The 21,033-nt window shown below is 38.8% G+C and overlaps 1 protein-coding gene across 2 annotated transcripts in view; it reads left to right on the top strand.

The window, feature by feature from the left end:
* The window catches only part of CCNY (cyclin Y), a 123,580-nt gene that overhangs the window by 97,168 nt on the left and 5,379 nt on the right, over positions 1–21,033 (top strand). For both annotated transcript variants that reach the window (XM_034068795.1, XM_034068804.1), the window contains 4 exons: positions 2,591–2,648; positions 2,749–2,868; positions 14,330–14,496; positions 18,928–19,090. In XM_034068795.1, coding sequence (XP_033924686.1) covers positions 2,591–2,648; positions 2,749–2,868; positions 14,330–14,496; positions 18,928–19,090 — 508 coding nt within the window. The remainder of the gene's footprint in view (positions 1–2,590; positions 2,649–2,748; positions 2,869–14,329; positions 14,497–18,927; positions 19,091–21,033) is intronic.

Genomic DNA, 21,033 nt, shown 5'->3' with positions numbered 1-21,033 from the left:
AGGCATCAATGATCATGCTTGGATTACTTGTTTATCCATCTGTGGTTCCCTCTTTCCCTCTTCCTCCATCATCTCTTGGTTAGTTTGGCTAACTAGTAAATTTTTACTATGCTTGACTAAATGAGAGATGTCAAAGATAATCAGACTTTAAAGTTATGTGGAAGTAAGTTATTCTTAAGTGCTCTATTAAGTTTCATGCCAACTGTATAAAAGAGAAAAGAGCAGATTAGGGACTACAAATGATGAGGAACTTCAGTAAGAGCACAGACTTGAGCAGGAGGAGTCCAGAGCCAAAGTACACCAGACTTGCTTTTTGCCTATTGTCATGGAGCTGATTTCTGTCTGCGGTAAAATATGCCCACTTGTGTTCTTACAGAACTTGATGCAAATTTGGCTTACAACTAATAGACAGAGAGGTTAAACTTTATAAAATAAAGGGTCCCAAGACAGTGTCTTGAAGAAAAACACATTCTGAATGTTACCTTCTTGGGAAACTTGCTATCTGCCTGTGCTTTTAGGATGGAGAGGTGATTTGTTCAGGCAGGTCTGGTTGCTGCCCAGGGAAGAAGGTGTGTTGTAAATGTGCCCTCTGCCTTGCTTGGGACAGATGGTCTCAGCAGCAGTGCTGGAGCAGGCTCGTGTACATCAATTAATGACTCTGAAATGAAGGATGTGAAATGACTGTTCTGTCTTCGGTTGTCTCTGATTTTGGAATGGAGGGACAATGTGATAACAGCATTCAGATGTACTTGCTGATGAAATAGCAATAGCAAAACATAGGCTCTGTTTCCTGCCATTATAGGCTAAAAGGAAGTTGTTGACGTATGTGGTAGATTTTGGTTCATTGGGGGGGTGGGGAGTAAGAAACCACTGTAACTCTTATGAAGACTCAGGTTTGATTTTGACAGAAAACAAGTCAAGCACTTGCTTTGCCAAAGAATTGTTTTCAGGCAGCATTTAGTTCATTTTCTCCTGCACAGTAGGCTTAAAACTGAATTATTTCCTAATACTCCAAACTCTTACCAGTCCCATTGTTTTTGAGAAACTATACATGAATATTTCTTCATATGTTTCCCATGTTCAGTTTGATTATGGCATTGTAGTTATTATTCCTTCTTTACTCAGTATCTCCTATCATTGTTATATTGATTGGCTTTCTGCAGCTTTTGTTGTGCTTAGCTATTCAACATGTGGTAAAGGCTGCACTTACCTTGTTTTCTGAGGAATGCATAAGTATTGGTGAATTTGCTAAATAAGTAAACAAAAGAAACCCCAACAAACTAACCATAAAAAATGCTTAGGATCAATTTGTAGATGGTTCATTTTATAAAGATAATAATGTAAACTTGTTCTAATGTGTTTTTTTTTCATATGGTTTGAGGACAATCAAATGTGCCTTCATAGCGTGCAGCAGCCACAGCATGAAGAAATAAAATAGGAAATTATTTCTTTCTTTTCTCATTGTGAAGGGCCACAGTTTATTTAGCACATCAGTGAGACTGCTTCTGTGTTAAGATACTAGCCTTTTTATGAAGGAGTAAAAGAATCTCTGCTATATTCCTTGGTGATTGGGAATTTTGTAGTAATTATCTCAATCTGTTTGTTTTAGTTTAGGTAATCCTTAAAAAAAACCCAGCATGCTTATTTCCAGAGTTAGGAGGCATTAACAGCAGAATAAATGTCATCTTCAGATGTTGAAATTTTAATGTTAACTGCTAATAAATATGTTTTGTAGACATGAATCCACTGTAAAACTCGTGTTTGCATGCTCTGAGATACATGTGCTATTGAGTAAAGACAGAAGACATATTCAGTGATTTCTCTCTTAAGAACTCTATGACCAGAGTACCAGGATGCTATAAAGAAAGATGGGATTGTATTAAGGAGGTCACATGGATGCATCTGTCTAGAGAGTGTCCAGTTCTAACTGGTACTGTTATACCACTCACTTCGTGATTGTCACTGTTCCTTGCCAAGATGACACACAGCGAGATCTTACGTTGCATACTGGATGTTAGGCTTGTGAAGTTGCATAAACTTGCATGCTGATTTTGAGCAACAGGGATCTGAGAGAGAAATAGCAGATAAAACCAATGAATAGCAATGCTATTTTGTCTGGGTTTGGTTTTGGTTGGTTTTTTTTTTTGTATATACTCCTTTTTGTTTTCAGAAATCATTAGAAGAACAGGATAGCATTTTCCAAGTACATAAATAGTGAATTATGTGTATTTTAACTAAAAAGTAGCTGCAAAAATAGTTAAGAACAGGAGAAGTAAGCTGGGCTGATTTTATGTTTATAGTGGTACTTCTTAGTACAGTGAACAAGCCTCACAGTAGAGATTACAAAAGCTATGTGTCTTGGGCGTTGAAAATGGAAAATTTTAGCAACTTTATAATACGGGTTCCATCTTACATGCGAATTTTGTGGCAAAACAGGTCCAACTTCTATTTGAAAATCTTATTTCTGCAGTGTTTCTAAGCATCTTGCAGCACTGAGGTTACTGGAGTTTTAGCAATATATTTGTGTCTATGAGAGCTGCGTGCTGTCACATTCAGATAATGACACTGCTTTGGTTTTAATGCTTTTTAGGGATACAGACGGAAGAATGCTCTTAGATATTTTTGATGAAAACCTTCATCCCCTTTCGGTAAGTTCATCTGCCTCTCCTTCCCTTTCATGTGAACTGCCTTTCTTTCTGTCTGCTTCATTTTGTTTCAGTCACCTATTTGGAAGTATTTCTTCCTTAGAAATCCGAAGTGCCACCAGACTATGACAAACATGACCCGGAGCAGAAACAGATTTACCGCTTTGTTCGGACGTTGTTTAGTGCTGCTCAACTGACTGCTGAATGTGCCATTGTCACCCTGGTGAGTGTCTGAGAGATGACGTCAAGTCATCTGACAGACCCAGCTTTGTTCTCAAAGCTTGGGTTTGTATGATTTAATAAACCTAGGTGCTACCAGGGAATTTTTTCTCACCATGGAAACCAGGAAAATTTCTTGATGGCAAGAAATGCTACACTTCGTTTCCTTAAGGAGAGAGTAAGTAATGGAAGAAGAGGTTATGACGTGCAACAGAGAAGCTGGGGTTAAGTCTTGCCTTCACAAGAGTGATAATGTTACAGGCCACCAAGGTGACTAATAGAAAATGCAGGTGGCTTAAGTGGTTTAAACAGGAGGGAATGCTTAAGACTGAAAGGCTTCCACATTTATGGGGTTTGCTGTGTAGCTCCCAGCAGAGACTTGGGAACAGCTGTAGGTAATTTGATAGCACTGATAAGACTTGACAGGCATGTGAAGGATTCTGTGAGTGGCTGAAACATGTTGGTGATGGCTCTTTTTCACTTGCACTGTACTTGTCTTTCAGGACCATGTCATAGGATTGAACAATTGTACTCAAGGCTGGAGTTTAGCTGCTTAAAAATAGCCCAACACAAAAGAAGGTTCAGATTTTCAGCTGGTCTGGATCAGCATAGCAGTGTGGATTAAAGGAGCTAAAGTGATCTCAACCAGCTGGGAATTTCTTAATTTTCCTGAATTTTTTATCCTGCCAATTCCAGCAAGCCTCTTCAGCTTTCAGGCACAATTTTGGCCATGTTCTTCACTCAGGGGTTTTAAAAGAATAAAATGTTTTTTACCACCGCAACATGCAGTTTCATAACAACTCTGTTATGCACTTTAGATGGAAGAAGGGGAAATTGGAGAAGGTGAATTTTGAAAGCCAGACCTACTCATTTCCTCTGTTAATATCTCTCTTCCTTGGCTTCTAAGATTAGTTGGCAGGCTTTTCTCCTTCAGACAGTCAAAATGAATTGTTCTAGCCAGTACAGGACAGAAATATGAGAGAAATAGGGCAAGAAACACCCTCCAGTGCTCCACCCTTGCATTTTCAAGTGTTACTTTACCTAGTTGCTTGACCCAGCCATTACTTGTTTTCCCAAATGACATTTTGGCTGTCTCTTTTACATAATTGCACTAAGTACTTGTCCTTCTCCCTTTTCTTCCTAAGTGTTTTCTGCCAGAGGCATGGTATGCTGTGTGAATCAGTATGTTCTTCTGTAATTTAATTAATCCACTGTCAAATACAGTGGATCCTTGTTGTAGTTATCTCTTGTTTGATCTTTGGCTATTTAATCAGTGGGGGCACTGTTTAGTAGAAAGGAATAAGGCTTTTTTAATAACAATATCTACCTGTTATTGGAATGCATGGAATGTTTTTCCCTACAAATCTTGTTAACCTAGTCATATATTGTAGTATCTTTTTAATTGTAACAACTTCCTTGCCTCTTCTCATTCTTCTGTGGTTTCTCTTCAGGCATCTCTTTTGCTGTGATCTGCAACGAAGTATAAATGCTTTAACTCATTTGTTATACTGCAGAGTCAGTTTCCATAGTTATCAATACTTGAAAACTTAGGTGGCTCAGGTTTTTTAGTCAACACAATGATAACAGATGAACTGCTTCATAGTCTAGTTCTCAAAGCAGACATGCAGATACTTGTGGGTAGATTTTGGGCAGGTGATCAGTGTTACTGTTCTGCTATTCTTGCCCTTGTTTTCAGAATAATGGCACCTTCCTGACCTGTTTTTCGAGAAGGCTTCAGAGGTTTTGAATAGTTTCACAAGTATGAAGTTCTGCTGCTGCTGTTGTCAGTTTCCTCATCACTTCTACATCCGATTTCTTTATTTGTTCATCTCATCAGGAGGGGCCCCAGAGACAGACCGTGTTGTTTCTGAAATTTTCAAAGGCGGAAATTAATCTGTTAAAAAGCAATCAACCCTTGCTCCTCCCCACACTCCTGAAATCTTGATAGTGTTGATATTGCTATTTATGAGCCTTCCAAGTGCTTTCAATTTTGATACCCTGTCTGGAAAAGAAGGGAGCAGCATTCCCTGCTGGAGTTTAAGTTTTGCCAGTCTGGCTGTCCATCAGAGAACAATGTGATAACCCTGTCTATCACTTACTCCTCCAGGGAAGGTTGCCAGAAGGCAGGAAGGGTATCTGTGGGGATCCCATTTTGAACAACATGCTGCAGCTATTGTCCTTATTTCACTCACTCTAATTATTTTTAAACAGTCCTAAACACCCCCTTTTACTGCCCATATTTTTAACATGGTCTAACAAGGTGTGTAGTTGAATGCACTTGCTGTTGTCTTCCTACATGCCATTAGCCAGGTCGAAACAGCAGTTAAAACTGGTTCTATAGCAGTCTGTATGTTCAGCACAGGAGCTGGGTAAGTGTGAAACTCCACACTGTAAGATAAGCTAGTCTCCAGCAAAAAGCTGGCATTGTGTTGCTTCAAGCACTTAATTAAAATATTTCAATTAAAGCCTCCACTATTAAAGTTAAATCAGTTTATAATTAAACAAAAAATTTAATTTTCATACAGCCTCCAGAGCTGCCAAGAGATTTCCCATACTGATAGGTGAAAAATTAGAATCTCGAGTTGAAACAATTAAATACTAATTCTCAGTATTTATTTATTAAATAATACCATAAGAATAAAATTAGCTTTAAGAATTGTGTTGCCAATTTAAAGTCTTGCAAATTATGTTTTCTGTCCCAGTGAACAGCAGAACTATACTTTGTGACCTGACTTTGTGGGAAAAATAACATGTATGTGCTTCTCCTGCAACCCAGAGTATTCCTGCCCTTCCTAAAGCTGAGAAAGCCCATCTCATCTAAACTGTCTCCTCAAGTGCAGAGGTGGCAAGTTGTATGTGTGTTAACCTACTAATTGGATTGCAAATAAAAGTGTGAACAGGATTGTCACCTTTACTAACAGGAAAACAATACAGTGTTTGCATGTCCTGAGAATTAAACATTTATGCTTTGTTCTTTTGTCCTGTAAAACAATCCTATTAACTCAATGTGAAGAGGAGAATGGTGCAAGTTTTCTGCTTTGTTTTGGCATGACTTCCTCAGCTTTTTGCAGATAAGCAAAATATAAGGCTCTTAATATACTTCCATGTTCATAGTAGTTTCAGAGAGGATACATTTCGCATGTGCAGATATGCAGATAGACAGTTATGCAAGGTTTCTGTGTTATCGACTGATCAGATATGGTGATATGTAAATACATATGGTACATGAGCTGAATTAATTCTGTGAAGTTCAGAGGAGCATGCTTTTGAAATATGTTAGAAAGTTCATACTGTGACTGAGAGCATTTGATATTGGGAAATGTGAAGTACATAAGAATGAAAATCAGGGATTTAATTAATCCAGCCAGATGTTCCTGAGTTCTTCTTGTACTCTTCAGTCACATTTTAAGCAGCTAGGTGAAGAGAATACCGTTGAACTGTGTTGTGAAAGTTACAGTGTTTGAGGAGAATTTTGTTTTCAGTGTGTTTGGAAGAAAGGAGGAAGCTTTCAATTGCTTTCCTTTCACTGGGATATTTTTACTTATAAATGCTGATAAAATAACTTTTTTTTTTTAACCCATATTTCAGTTGCAGTATCAAAAACCTGATACTTGTTTAAAAGAAAACATAAACACAGAAGAAAGTGACCAGGGCCCTGGGAGACACTTGATTTGCAGCAAGGGTCCTTTTCAGGTGGGCCAGTGTGACTGCCAGTCCTTATGCAACTAATGGAAGATGCAGATTCCTCCAAAGACCTCAGAGTGCAATGCAAAGCACTGTTTATTGCCTGCTTTGATGCTGTCACACCCCATCCAGTGACCATATAAGGGGTCATGAGTGTGGGTGGTTGAGCAAGGCAAAGCATTGAAGCTGGCTCTTTCTCCTGTAAGAAACCCATGAGAAGAGTTGTGTGTATCCAACATTGTTGCCATCCACCTTTGTCCTGAGCCTTAAGCATTCCCTGGGAGGTGGCTGAAGGCTACCACTTTGCCTCATCTGAAGATCTCCCAGGCACAGAGAGGTTTCTCCACCTGTGCTCTGGATCCAGAGTCCCTTGACAGCTGGCCATGTGTGAGGATACACTCTGGAGAAGGCCAAGAGGAACAGGGAATTGATACCTTTGCTCCAGGCACTGAGGGAACCAAAGGGTCAGATTCTTCCCTGGTTTTAGGGCTGTTCATCTTTTGACTGCAGTCTAACATACAACACCTGAATAGCCCTGGACTAGATTATCAGTTAATACTTATACCTCTCTTTAGTCTGGTATTGCTTTAGGCCTGCTGGGATGCACACTTTATAAAAAGAGAATGTTCATGCTAGGGGTTGTGAAGGAATTTTTTTGAAATCCCTAAGAGAAGAGGACATTCTGTCAAAGAATGGGTGTCTGTTACCTGATGCATCTCTAAGGGCTTCTGTGTGGGCAAGGAATGAATACTGATGACAGTTTTAGACTGGAAAGTTGCTGTTGCCTGGTAGTTTGAGTGCATTTTATATGTATTATAGATGTTTGTCTTGAAATTTGTAAATTAGGGGGAAAACCTGGAGATATGTAACTTTTCTCTAGGTTCCATTAGTACTTCCTATAAATACCTACAGCGGGACTTTGCTGTTGCTCACATTTCCAGAGTCGTGTGACCACGTTTGTTATTTTCTTTCAACATTTGGTCTCAAAAATAAAAATTGGATGAATTTGCAAGGACTATGATTATGTGACATCCTTTTCCACCAAATGAATGACACGAGACCTTTGCGAAACATTTTAAATGCCCAGCTGGGCTACTGCAAAGCAGAGTTATTTCTGGAGAGTCGTGGTAAGGAACTGGCTGATTCCTTAGAACAGAGCATATGGCAGTTTAGCAATTGGATTAGAGCTGTAATTTGGCTATATGGGACCCAAAACCAATTATGCTCTTTTTTTTTCATTCAAATATCTTTTAAGTTTCAAGGCATTGTGACATACTGAAGTTTTCTCATTAGAGAGAGAGGACTGTGTATTTCTTTGTGATGTGTAGGAATGGAAACTGTCTTCATTAGTTATTCTGTGCTCCTGCAACTTATAATTTGTGTTAGCTAGTGAGCTCATATGGGGTTTAAATGGGAGAAAGAGAGAATGAGGTTTTTGCAAATACATGTTCATTTGCAGATTCTCAGTTATGGTAATTAAAATACCAAAAACATTGTCTTCTTTCTATCAATGTGCATTGAGTGTGAAAAAATTAAAGCCACTGGAGTTTTATTGGTAAAATAGAGATAGAATTTCACATAAAGCAATATAGAAACAGCATGAGAGAAGATAATGCTTTGCTCTTGATGCTGCCTCAAAGTTCAGAATTATTCTGGTAATGTTGGTGTCAATCCTTGGTAATAGCCCGTTTCTTCAGTGTGCTGAGACTCTCATTCAGACTCCTTGGAGGCAATGCACAACTTCTGACCTCTTTGTGTTGCACCGCAGGAAGCTCTAGTACTGCAAGTAGATATAATCACAGAATAATTTTAGTTGGAAGGGACCTCTGGAGGTCACGTCTGGTCTGGCCTTCCCTCTTCTGAAAGCATGGCCAGCTGGGTCAGGCTGGTCAGGGCCTGAGCAGTTGAGTTCTGAATTTCTGAGGATGGAAATTGCATAACCTCCATAGAAAACCTGCTGTGTTGCTTCAGGGAAGCCTAAAAAGAGAACTACAGAACCTGGGGTGCTGAGATTGCAACTGCAGTGTGATAAGAGGTATCCGTGGGGTGCTGGAGGTTAATGTTAAACAGCATCAAAATGAAGTAACAAAGAGAAGCAAAACTTCTCTAAGAACCCCATAATAAGATTTTAAGAAAATTCGGGTGTTCTTTTGGATTATGAAATACTTAAATTTAATTATTTGACACTTTTGTATTTGGTACGAAATATCCTTCTGAAGAAGAAGTAATTTTAGTTTTTAAAATACTCCAGTATTTTAACCTTTCTACTTGAAAGTATTATGTAATATACAAAGTGTGCTATAATGTCCTCCAAGTTGAAAAAAAATTAGATGCTGTTTTGCACTAATTAAAACTGAACTCTTCAGTGCTATCTTTAGTTTTCAGTTTCTTCAAACAGATCTATGTTCTGTTGATTGGAATGTTGTGTAACCAACTCTCTGCTGCCCAGGATCATGGGGAGCAGGACATCCTAGATAACTGGAACAACATTGGATGCTGTGGTTACTATCACCACTCGGCCAGTCCAGGATGGATTCACCCAACTGCAAATAATCACCCTGGGGATTAGTTCTGACTCAGCAGGAGCCCTGCTGGAGCCTGGATGTTGTTGCTGATCCTATTAGTTAGTGCCATGTTACAGTCCTGTGCCTGGATTAAAAAAAAAAAAAACATGCTATCACGCATCCAAGTCCTGAGAGTTGAGATCAGAAGCATCCAAACTAGGTCAACATGGAATCGTTTTGGGTCTTTACCGTATTTGTGAGCTCAAGATATGTTCTGAAATAAATCAGTTCTGTACCTCTGCTGGACCTGAAATGGTTTTTGAAGCCATTTAACTACATTCCTGTGGTGCCGCATCTATGCTAATGAACCTCTCCAGAGTTCATTGAACTTAAATTCAATTTGGGATTATCTATACCCATGGAGTGGTAATTTTATTTAATTAATAAAATTAAATTCTTTTTAATTCAGATAAATTAATTCTTAACAAAGGCAAATCACCCAACTGGTTTCATTTATGAGTAAATAATAATTTGTTGGTATTCCAAGTATAAAGGTCAGTAATTGCAAAATGTTGGTGCAAGTCTGTGGGAAGAGATGGAAAATAATAATCCAGTATTGCTCTTCTGAAATCTTAACTCTGTGCACTGTACCTTCTGACGTGTGCTCAAGTTATTAAAAATGTCTCCATTGGAGGTGCAAGTGTCCATCAAAGCTTGTTAGATTGACTGTCATGTAAAACCATGTGGTTCATTCCCCAGCAGAGCAGATTAGTAATGGAGATATCAGACTCTGAGGTATTGAGTTTATAAGTAAAAAAATCTGTTGATGGACCAATGTCCATTGATATTTTCCAGATCAGAATTGCGTTTTCATTTCAGCTAGGAAATGAATTATGTTACAAATGAGTTTTGAAGACTGGTGTTAGTGTTAGCACAAGTCATACTTCTCCCTTGCAAGCTGTGAAAAATCCAGAATATGTTGTTTGACTGAAGCCACTGAAAGTTTCTGCTGATGTCATATCAGTAACTTTAATCTTTTATTTAAATAGTCTTGTTACCATTCTGTAAAAAAATCTATAAACATACAATCATAGAACGAAGTCAGTAATGATAGATGTGATGAAGATGGCTCTTGAAAGTTACTGAAGTTCTTGACAGAACTAGGTGTTGAATTAAGGCAGAATAAGTGTGCTGCCATTTTGGAATTCAGCTTTTGAGTGTGCAATAGAAAAGTGCTCCAAAGTTCTGCAACAGAAGCTTACTTTCGGAAGAAGCCTTGCAAAGGAGTTAAATTGAAGATAACAGCTTCAATTTGTTTTAAGCTTTAGTTCCATTCTTAAGCATGGATACAGCTGTTAAAACTTGGTGGAGGCAATACATGGCATTTATTTTGACTTGCATCTTCTAGATTCTGAAAGATTCTTGTTCTATAAATGAATACCTCCCTAAATTATCCAGAGGAGATGAGGATTTCAGACTTTTGTTGTTTTTTTTTTTTAAAGATAAGTGTTTCTCACATTGTTTCTTCTGCATTTTTTGGTCTTATGACACATAAGTAAATATCTTCCAGTATTATGGCATACAAGTTACATTATTCTTTACAGTGAGCTTGTAAAATTCAGCTTTGTTATGCAACTTTACAGCAGCTAGTCCTAAAGAAAGTGTAGAAAGTATTTTGCCTTGAAAATTAAGCCACTGGAATTCATTACAGCACATGAATATACTGAACTGCATAGTAGACACAGAGAATCCCAAGTCTGTATGATGCAAGCCCCATTATTTAAGAAAATGACCCCTGTGTTTAAGGCACTATTCAGTATATAGACATAATTGCATAGAAATGCAATTTACCATTACAGGGTCAACTTTTTTCAGTGATGCATTTTTTTCTTACTTATTTTTATAATGAGGTGGAGTATGCCTGCCTGCCTGCCTGCCTGCCTGTGGGAAGACTCACTTGCTTTTGCCAGCAAAAGCAGGTGGTATTCTCCCACCAGCCACGGGTTTGTTTGGGATGAGTAGTGTAGTGACTAACCACCCCACCAGCCTTCCTCTTCACATGGGCTGAGAGCCACCTGGCCCTTCTCCAAGAGTCTATACTGATTCAGCACATCTTTGCAGCAGCCAGAAGCATCCCCCTTCAGTGGCGTAGGCTGTCGAGTGCATGCCAGGCTCACTCTCTCCTTTTTACTCTGATGTTCCATCAATGTCAAATTCCTGATGTTTGGGCTGTTACCATGGCCTTGGCCTAGTATATTGAAATGTTCTGAGATTAAACCAGTGGTTGAGAGCTCTATTTGTCAGGAATAATGACCTTTCTCCTATATGTGTAGGAGACAGAGCTCACTTGACTGTGCATATACTGATGTTATAAGGGTGCTCTATGTCAGTACAGTGAGAACTCAAGTTTGCACCAGCCTTTTTTCTGCCTAAATTTCACTGTCTGCAGAGTCACTTGGTTGTCTCCAAACTAGAGCTAGAGAGAGCTAGAACAAAGACTGCATGTGTAACTGAGTGAGCTGGGTTAAAAATTGAAGAACTACAGTAATGGACAGCATAGGTGTAAATTTGGGATACAAGTCCTAGGTTACAGTGGATTCCCACATTAGTTGAGGATCTCAAACTTTTACAAATGCTTGCTGCAAAAAAAACCAAAACTCTTGCTCTTTTTCTATCCTCTCACTTGAACACATACACTTAAAACCCAAGACTGAGTCAGGAAGGCCACAGAAAATGGAGAAACCAAAATACTGTTTTCTAAGGCATTTTCAAGAAAGGAGAAAGAAGTCACACTAAGCACCTTTCTCCTGGTGAGGTATTTATCATCTTTGGTTTTATCATAAGATGATACAGAGCCTCACTCCAGCAAGTAGGATGTCTGGAGTTAAGCCCAAGTTACCACCAAGGACTCAAGAGCAATTATATCTCTCAACATCCTATTGGAAGATGCTCAAATATGGTAATGCAGGTGGTATAAGAACACTGTCTTATCAAGCTCCTGTTTAATTTTTAAAGTTGATTTCTGAAGTATGTGCTGCTGGGAAGGCAGTAGCAAGTTTACGCTCCCTTTTTAAGTTCATCTGCTCCAAGTATTATTTCATCTGTCCAGAGGGACCCTGACAGCTTGAGAGACAGGCCCATGCAAACCTCATGTAGTTCCAACAAGGCCAAGTGCAAGGTCCTGTATGTGGGTTGAGGCAATTCCAAGCACAGATACAGGCTGGGCAGAGAACAGATTGAGAGTAGCCCTGAGGAGAAGGTCTTGGGGTGTTGGTTGGTGAGAAGCTAACCATGACCCAGCAGTGTGCACCTGCAGCCCAGAAAGCCAACCGTATCCTGGGCTGCATCAAAAGGAGCATATCCAGCAGGTCAGAGGAGGTAATTCTCCCCCTCTGCTCTGCTCTCATGAGACCCCAGCTGCAGTACTGCATCTGGATCTGGGGCCCCCAACATAAGAAGCACCTGGACCTGTGTGAGTGAGTCCAGAGGAGAGCCAAGGATGCTCAGAGGGCTGGAGCACGTACTGTATAAAGATAGGCTGAGAGTTGGACTTGTTCTGCCTTGGAGACAGCTCAGGTGAGGCCTTCCAGTGCCTAAAGCAGCCTATGAGAAATTTTGAGAGTCACCCTTTATAAAGACATGTAGCGGTAGGACAAGCGGGAACGGCTTTAAACTTACAGAGGGTAGCTGAATTGGATGTTAGGAAGAAGTTCTTGACTGTGAGAATGTTGTCAAGACAGGATAACTGGAACAGCTTGCCCAGAGAAGTTATGTATGGATGCCCCATCCCTGGAAATGTATTATTTTCTACTAATGCTAGACCTTTCCAGAAGCACAAATCACGGAAGATCCTGTGTGCTTGTATGAGTGCACATCCTTACAAAAAATCACAAGTGAGCTGTTCTGAGTTTTAAATTTTTCCTGCTACATCCTCCCTTTCGCCTCCCCTACACTCTTTACCAGCATGGATCCTACACTGAAGTTTTGATCTGTTAGCTATTCTTTGGGTATTCTTTGATTAGGTGCTAACAAATATTAACTTAGGCAAACTGCAGGAAATTTATTATATGTCTTCTCAGCTAAATTTTTATATATGTATAAAAATATATACATAATAGAAACTAACTAAATGTTGTGGATTGCAGAATTATTGTTTTGTTCATCTCACGTGTCAATCCATAATTGTAATTGCTCTGTCCCTAGAAGGGGATATAGTAGGGGGTCACATAGATCACCCACAACTGGTATTTCTTAGAACACATCTTGTTTATTAGTCTGTTGTTATTGTTAATGTAATTGAGCTGCTGTTATCCATAGTGGGTAGCTGTTCACACAGCATGTATGATCCCTTGTGTATTCACCCATAGTTCCCTGCCTGAAGTATCAGTTGGTGGGGAGGCAACCTACTTCTATGTTTGGAAACAGAAGGATCAAACTGCACCATCCCACACCTCTCCAGCAGCTTTTTGTGGGTGTTCAGAGTTCCTCCAAGGTCCATTGTTTCATCAGATGTGTGTGTATGATCATGCAGTCTTTGTAAATAACACGGCTTTTTTGGATGAGATGAGCTCGAATTGCTGCTAGCCTGTGTTGGTGGCCTTGGGCAGATTGGGCCAGACTGTGGTGTCCTGAGTTTGTCAGTTGTTGTAGGTCCAAGAGGGTTACTCATCTCCAGAGGTTATTGGTCCAGAGGAAACCGTTATGAATTGCCTTCTTAACACATGCCTTTGCTCTCTGTTCACCTTGCTGTTTCTGTGGTAACTGTTCCTCCATCTGTCCTATAGGTGCCTATAAAACCTTCAGACAGGCTCACCAGAGGGGCCCAGCATGATATGATGCTATATCTCATAAACGATTGACTATAGATTATAGTTGTTTGTGTGATAGCTAGTAACTATTATTGGTAACATACCCTTGCCTCCCTCCTTGGTAATTAGAATTTTATTTGTTTACATTATTATTTTAATAACTTATTTAAGCTATCATTTGAATCAGTTCCAATGTGTGACTTTATTACCAACAGTTACAAATAGAAAAATCACAGTTTTGTTCCTGTTAAGATGATCAGAAGGCAAAGGCCAACTAAAATATGAATTTATCACATCCAGTCTTGAGCTTGGCATACGCATATGTATTTAAACCTACAGCTTTTATAACAGAATCTTCTTGAGAGCAGATTACTGTTTTAAAATTACTGGAATGTGTTTGTGAGAATAGTTTTCATTTCTACTTGATAGCAAAATAAATTTGAGTTCAATTTTAATGTTTTTTTCACAGGTATACCTTGAAAGACTTTTAACTTATGCAGAAATAGATATTTGTCCAGCAAACTGGAAACGAATTGTATTGGGTGCAATTCTACTGGCATCCAAAGTTTGGGATGACCAGGCAGTGTGGAACGTGGATTACTGCCAGATCCTGAAAGATATCACAGTCGAAGACATGTGAGTGCAGTATGTTTATCTTTGTGAGTGAATGCCAAGATCTGTGTGCATGAGGGGGTTGGGAATTGCTCTCATAAATTATATGAAGTTTTTATATTTGCATTTTATTTAAACATGGTGGATGCTGATAGATGGCATGAGGTCTGCTTGACTGTTGCTTACATAGAAGATATAAATTATTTTTGCTTTCTGGGTGAAGTGTATTTTACCACTGGATGTTCATGCATGGTGATGAAAAAAGACCTGCAGCAGGTTTAAATGTATGACATGACAAAAAACCCAAACACATCCAGTGAGCTTGCATGTGATCCTAATGATTACACTGTGTTGTGTTCCTAATGACCATTAGATGATGTAGTGACTAAAAAACGTAGTATTTTAATTTGCAAAGATAAATCTTCCGTTTTTCCATTTCTGTTATCTGATGGCATTCTTAAGAAGTGCATATTGTAACAGTGTAGAGAGTTGTGTCATCTGTCTGGATACTCCCAAGTCATATTAAGAGTATATTCCAACAGTAAGAAAAGAACTGTAGTAAGAATAAACACAGTTAATACTTACAAATACTAAAATGAATGTTAATTTCATTAAATATTCTAGTGCTTATTTTTTTTGGTCAGTTGCTCAGCAGGTGTTGTGTATATTGGCTGAAGAGCCTTGTATCATCTGTATATTCAGGGCTGAGTCACATACTGTGCATGCTTTTTGAGGTGCCCTTACCTGAGCTGGTGTGTGTGCAAGAGCAGTACTGCAAGGGATGCAGTTTGGAGTTGGTGCTGGGATGGTGCTGAAGGTCAAGGTACCTTGACAGGCCACTGTTGCTTATGCATGTGACGTTTCAGTCTGCTGCTGCACCCCTTTTTTTTTTTTATAAGCACTAACAACAACATTATTTTAAAGCTGTATTAGCACAGTATCTGTGTGTTTCAGAGCTCTTCTAAGCAGAGCTAAGTATCTGTAATGAGAAGTATGCAGACTTGTACCTACTGTAAGTCACTTAAGTCAGTACCACAGCCACTGAAGAGAGTTTGTTGTGGATAACCACTATGGGAGGAGGGAAGGAGGGAAATAGATGAGAAGAAATGTTTGGGCAGACAGAATGCTCTTTGAATCTCAGCTTGCAATCTCAAAGCAGTGAAAGGCCAAGCATTTTTGCTGAAGCAGCCCTCATTTTGTTTCGTAATAGTTCACTGTTTGTCAGATTTGTAGCTGGTCAAAAATAATTTGTGAGGGAAAGGTTGAATGTTAGGAGTCAGCTGATAGCTTTAAATTAGGCATGCTCATACACTGCTAGATAAGACTTATAAATTGTGAGTAGCTGTCATTGTTCAAGTATTAGAAAAGTTACCTCTGAATCTTGTATTAACAAGTAATTTGTGATAAGGTGGTCTTTTTTCCCTGAGTCAAAGTGAAAAACACAAAGCTTGCATTGCTGTGGTATGTCGTAGGTATTTTCATTAATTTTGGGGAAAACTCATTTCAAAATAGAAGTGGGAAATACCATATAATGTCATTTCATTATCTATTTTAAAATACACAATCTGCTTTAAGGATGGTTGATGCTACTTCTTTTCTGACATAACACCAACAGAATAGATTTCCAAAACAAATCGGGGGGTAGAGATGACAAGAAGCTAAAATCAGGCCCTTAACATTTCTGCGTGCTATATTATTCCATGCAGGACAATTTGACAATTCTTCCTTGACTGCTTTGAGTGTTTCCTGAATGATTTTGCTAAGCTACTTTTCCCTTAATCCTTTTCTTGTGCTTTTGGGTACTCAGTGGCAGTAAGGGACTCCCTCCATTCGCTGTTCCTCCAAGACAAATCTGGGAGCTTTTAAAGTATTTCTGAAGCTGGGAGCTGAGCTGAGGTAGTGTTGAACAGCTTGAAGCAGACCGACAGGTTTGGCTGTGCTGTATGACAGTATTAATCAGGAATGGTTATAAATACGAGTTTTGAAATTGCTGATTCTCAGAGCTTTTTTTGAAGGCAGGTGATGAGGCATACTGTCATGGTGTGAAAGGAAACAAAAAAAAGAGGTTATTGTTTTTAACGAACACAGAGATGGTGCTGCTGTTAGAAGTTGCACTTGAGCTATGTAACACCGTTACTCGTGGTAAACCCGTGCTAACATCGTCCCTCTTTCTGCACTCCACATTCCCTAAGACAAACTATGATGAGTCCTTGGCCTCAAAGATTTTAGCTTCTTTACCTTTTCTTAAAAGATTATGGGGTTCTCACAAGCTGCAAAACCAGAAGCCTTTGAGGAGCCTGTGCTCTCTGTGTGGTACTTGGTAATATGGTTCATGGGCTTTGTGTCTGGGGCTCCTTGTGAATACTCCAGCAAAGATTTTGGTGGTTGTTGACCTGACGTTTATATTCCTGCTGCCAATTTTAGCAACATTTTTTTTTTCCCTTAGCTCCCACCTCTAGTGTGGATTTGATTTTTCCTTTATAATTTTTCAGGTAGTCAGGGCAGTACAGTATTACGATTTTGCAGTGTCTAGTTCTACATAAGATGGGTACATTCATTTTTTCTATTAATAAGGCAGGAAAAACTCTAGGTCAGAATCTTCAACATCTGCGAATCATTCAGCATAAGTGCATCTTACAAAACATCATGTAGACCTTCAGTGTTTTCTGAGTCACCAGCAGTACATTGAACTGTGCCTAACAGCAAGCAGAGGGCTTGGGAGAACTGAAGCGCAGTCTCTGTAGTCATGTATGCAGTATTACCTTGAATTTCTGTGTGAATTATAGAAGTGGTCAGAGGAAAGCATATGTAAAGGAATCTAATGAAAAGTATGGGGGAAGAAGGATATGGTGGTTAGTTAAGTTACATTCGTTTGAAGAAGAAATACCTGTATTTTTTTGTTCTTTCTCAGCTGTAGTTAGTCTGCTGATCTGACCTTCAAATCTGGGAGGTAGGGTATAGTAAGAATCGGAGGCAATGTGTTTCCCTTAAAGATTTGGGGATGCTCTTCAAAAGAGGTACAGCCGATATCTTTCTCCATAAAAATAGGTTTTATGTTATCCATTAACATAGACCCTTAGGTTTAGCTTGCAGAAAGTAAAATCTCGGCAGTATAAAAGGACATTGAAAGATAATCTTCTGCATTTATTGATAGACATCTTAAAATGTAATTTTTTTCATTTGTTTTTTTTAAAAGCTAGAATCTTCAATAGTGTGATTTCATGCCAGAGAGTCTATATCCAGCTTTTAGTTAGTCTTTTAATGTTAATTAATATTTATCATTATGTAAACAGAATTTCGACGCAGTGTGAAGGTGAGGAAGGACAATGATTATTTTCTAAGTGATGTAAAAGTAAAGAGTGAGAATAAGAAAAATAATTCAGTGCTGAAAAACTACTGTACCAGTACATTTTTTGTTATCCTGAGATCCTTCCTCTTCTATTGTCAACTGCCTGCACACTTGCACTGCAGTCAAAATGTAACTTAAATGTAATATTGTAGTAAGTCAATACCTGCTGGTGACACAGCTGTGCAGCCCCTTTACCCTTCAGCAGACATGTACAGCTTTTACCACCCATTGATTTTTTTCACTTCTCCTATCTTGAAATCACTGTTTTGAGCATATAATATGTCCCTGCGTAAGTATTATGTAGGATATCTAGTTACCATGCAATTTATGAAAATTTCCAATGCTTCATTTTGTTGATTTGCTTATTTCTTAACATGCTTCCTAATGTAGTGGTGTATTTGGTATTGCTATACCAAAGTTTTCTCAGGGTGGGAGCTCAAATAGAACCTCTGTTCCTATCACATATTGACAAACACATTTGTTTTAGGTCCCGAAAAGTAAATGATCACCACTGTGAGTTTTGATTGCATGGCCTAGGGAAAAATAGCTTTATTCTGTTCATGAAGATAAGACAGTATGCTGAAAAATTCAGGTTTCCCATGACTAGTTCTAAATGATTGATGATGAAAGGCTGAGGAGAGTAAATAAGTTCCCCAGTAATTTAGGTGTTAGCGTACTTTGCAGCATTTATGAGAGAGATGTCTGACAAATCTAGGGCATGTCTGCATTTCGTGTTTGCATAGCTGTGTGTGCAGATCCACCTAGTGGAGGTACAGCAGAAATGACAAGAATTCTTTTTCCTGCTAACTTCTCTTTCTGAGATTAATTTAGCTAAACTGACAAAGGTGCCCTTCCACTAGCAAAAGTTTGTGTCTAGATTGGATTGGCACCACAGTAGCAGCTGCAAGGTGCAGCATCTTTCGTATTCCTCACTGGTGTATGTATGCTGCTAGAATTTGGTAGACTAGATCTAACCTTAGGCTATGGTTATTGTATCTAGCAAGAATAAGAAATTAACTTGGTTTATATAATTTGCAATTTAAAGTAAATTACATTCAGAATGCACAGACTGAAATATGTTTTCACATTTTATCTTCTCTCTACAGGAATGAGCTGGAACGCCAGTTTCTTGAGCTGTTGCAATTCAATATCAATGTTCCCTCCAGTGTTTATGCCAAGTATTATTTTGATTTGCGTTCCCTGGCAGAAGCAAATAACCTGAGTTTTCCTTTGGAGCCCCTCAGCAGGGACAGGGCATATAAACTTGAGGTAAAACTCTTTTTAGATTGCTCAGCAATTAACATGTAGGGAGATTTGGAATTTTTGTGTTGTATCTCCCTTTTCTCATCTCTTCTGAAATATTCCCCTGAGATATTGCATGTCCCTATTTCTGTAACTGTTTTGTTAATGCTTTGGATATTTGTGGACATGGGGACAGGTTTTTTGGCCTGATTTGCTTCCTGCCTTGTCTTGCTTTCCATTTCTTTTTCAGTTCTAGTTGTCTGAATACACCTTGTTAAAGTATCCAGAAGTTTTACAATGGCTCTCTTCACAGTCTGGTTTTGTGTGTTCATTTGATTTCTTAAAACTGATTATCTGCCTTAAAGGACAGAAAATTAACAAGCATTGCTGAAAATAACTATTCATGTGCTTGTTATCAGCTGTTGCTCCACTTCAGATGGATCCAAGTGTGTTACTTCCTGTGACGTTTTTCTCAGTAATGGAAAAACAGAAATGAGCACATGTCTTTGGTGGATAAATCATGAATGCTTATGAGACCTGGATATACCATGTGCAGAAAGCTGGTGTGGACTGTGAAATGCAGGGCACTATCTTATTTCCACAGACACAGGAGTTTAAAATCTTGGGCTAATTGTGAGCACTTTGCAAGGCTGGAACCTGGTTTTACTGAGCTTTCTGATAATGAAATTTTTCAAATAATGGCTTTATTGCATGAGTGTGTCCACATTTTATTACTGATTTTGAAATTTGTAATTAGATGCTAACTTCTTTTAACATCACACATCTTAATGTAACAGCTTTGCACTGGAGATTGTTTGCCTGTGGGTTAGAGTGAGCTTTGCATGTTCTGAAACTCTGAGTCCTTCTGTAAACCAGGCAGGCAGTACTCTACGGGTTTTTGTGGGGGGGAAATGGTGTGTGGGAAGATTAATTGACTTGTGTGTGATTGTAATGGGAACAGAAAGTGGTGGAGAAAGAATCAAAGCATATTTCCATAAGTTGTGTTTCTCATTCTTTCGAAATACTCTTTCTAAATTTCACAGATAGCTCCAATTAAGGATATAACTTAATTCTGTGTATGGAGCATGATGTAAATTTGCATCAGATTTTGTTTCTGTTGAAGAGAATTAAAATGAAAAAAAAAATTGATTTGGATTGTAATAGTAAATGAGAAGAGTTGGTTTACTAAGTTACAGGGGTCTTGATAATAAGTGCCATTGCACATATTAAAATTGAGTTAATAACTTTTAGAAGAAATTCAGCGCACAGTTTCCCAGCACTGTCAGTCTATGTCACATACTGTGTATAACAGCAGGTTTCAAATGAAGGTAAGAACAATAGTGCCTAAAACCTTTGAAGAAAAGAAAATATGAAATTACTGTAAATACCCAAAGAATACTGGTGGTTCTTCTCTATTAACTGAGCATATGTAAAAAGAAAGAAAGGAATATTTTTCAGTAAATCCGTATTATTAAAATTTTTTCCATGTTGGGGATGCTTTGTGCTGCCAACAGAATTTGGCTGTAAATAACCCTGCTAGTCAAAAAGGATGTTTTCTTCAGGGAAGAGGAAGAGTATCTGCTGTGAAATCAACTCTGTCTACCACCTCCTTCCCTCCATTCTGTGGCCAGAAGGAAGGGAACTGCCTTGTTCCCTGGCAATAGTTGGTTGTCAGTAGTGTGCCCTTGAAACTAGCTGACAGCATAATTTATAGCCTCGTTCCTTGAGTGCAGTTAAGCATTTAGCTTGCCAAGAGTTATCAAAATGCATTTGCTGCTCTTCTCTAGGTCTCTCATGTGCTGTTCAGCCCAAGAGTTCTCTGTTTTTAAAACAGTTGCCTAGATTGTCAAGTGGAGTAGATGTAGTACCACACAGACTGTGATATTTTTGATACTGAGAGAAAAGCTGCAGTCCGTGGTGAAAGACAACAGACTCATAGTGAATGTGTGTATGCAGTGTCTGGTAAATGG

The sequence above is a fragment of the Melopsittacus undulatus genome, chromosome 1 (genome assembly GCF_012275295.1).
Source record: "Melopsittacus undulatus isolate bMelUnd1 chromosome 1, bMelUnd1.mat.Z, whole genome shotgun sequence".
NCBI lineage: Eukaryota > Metazoa > Chordata > Aves > Psittaciformes > Psittaculidae > Melopsittacus > Melopsittacus undulatus.
This window is presented reverse-complemented; position numbering and strand designations above follow the sequence as displayed.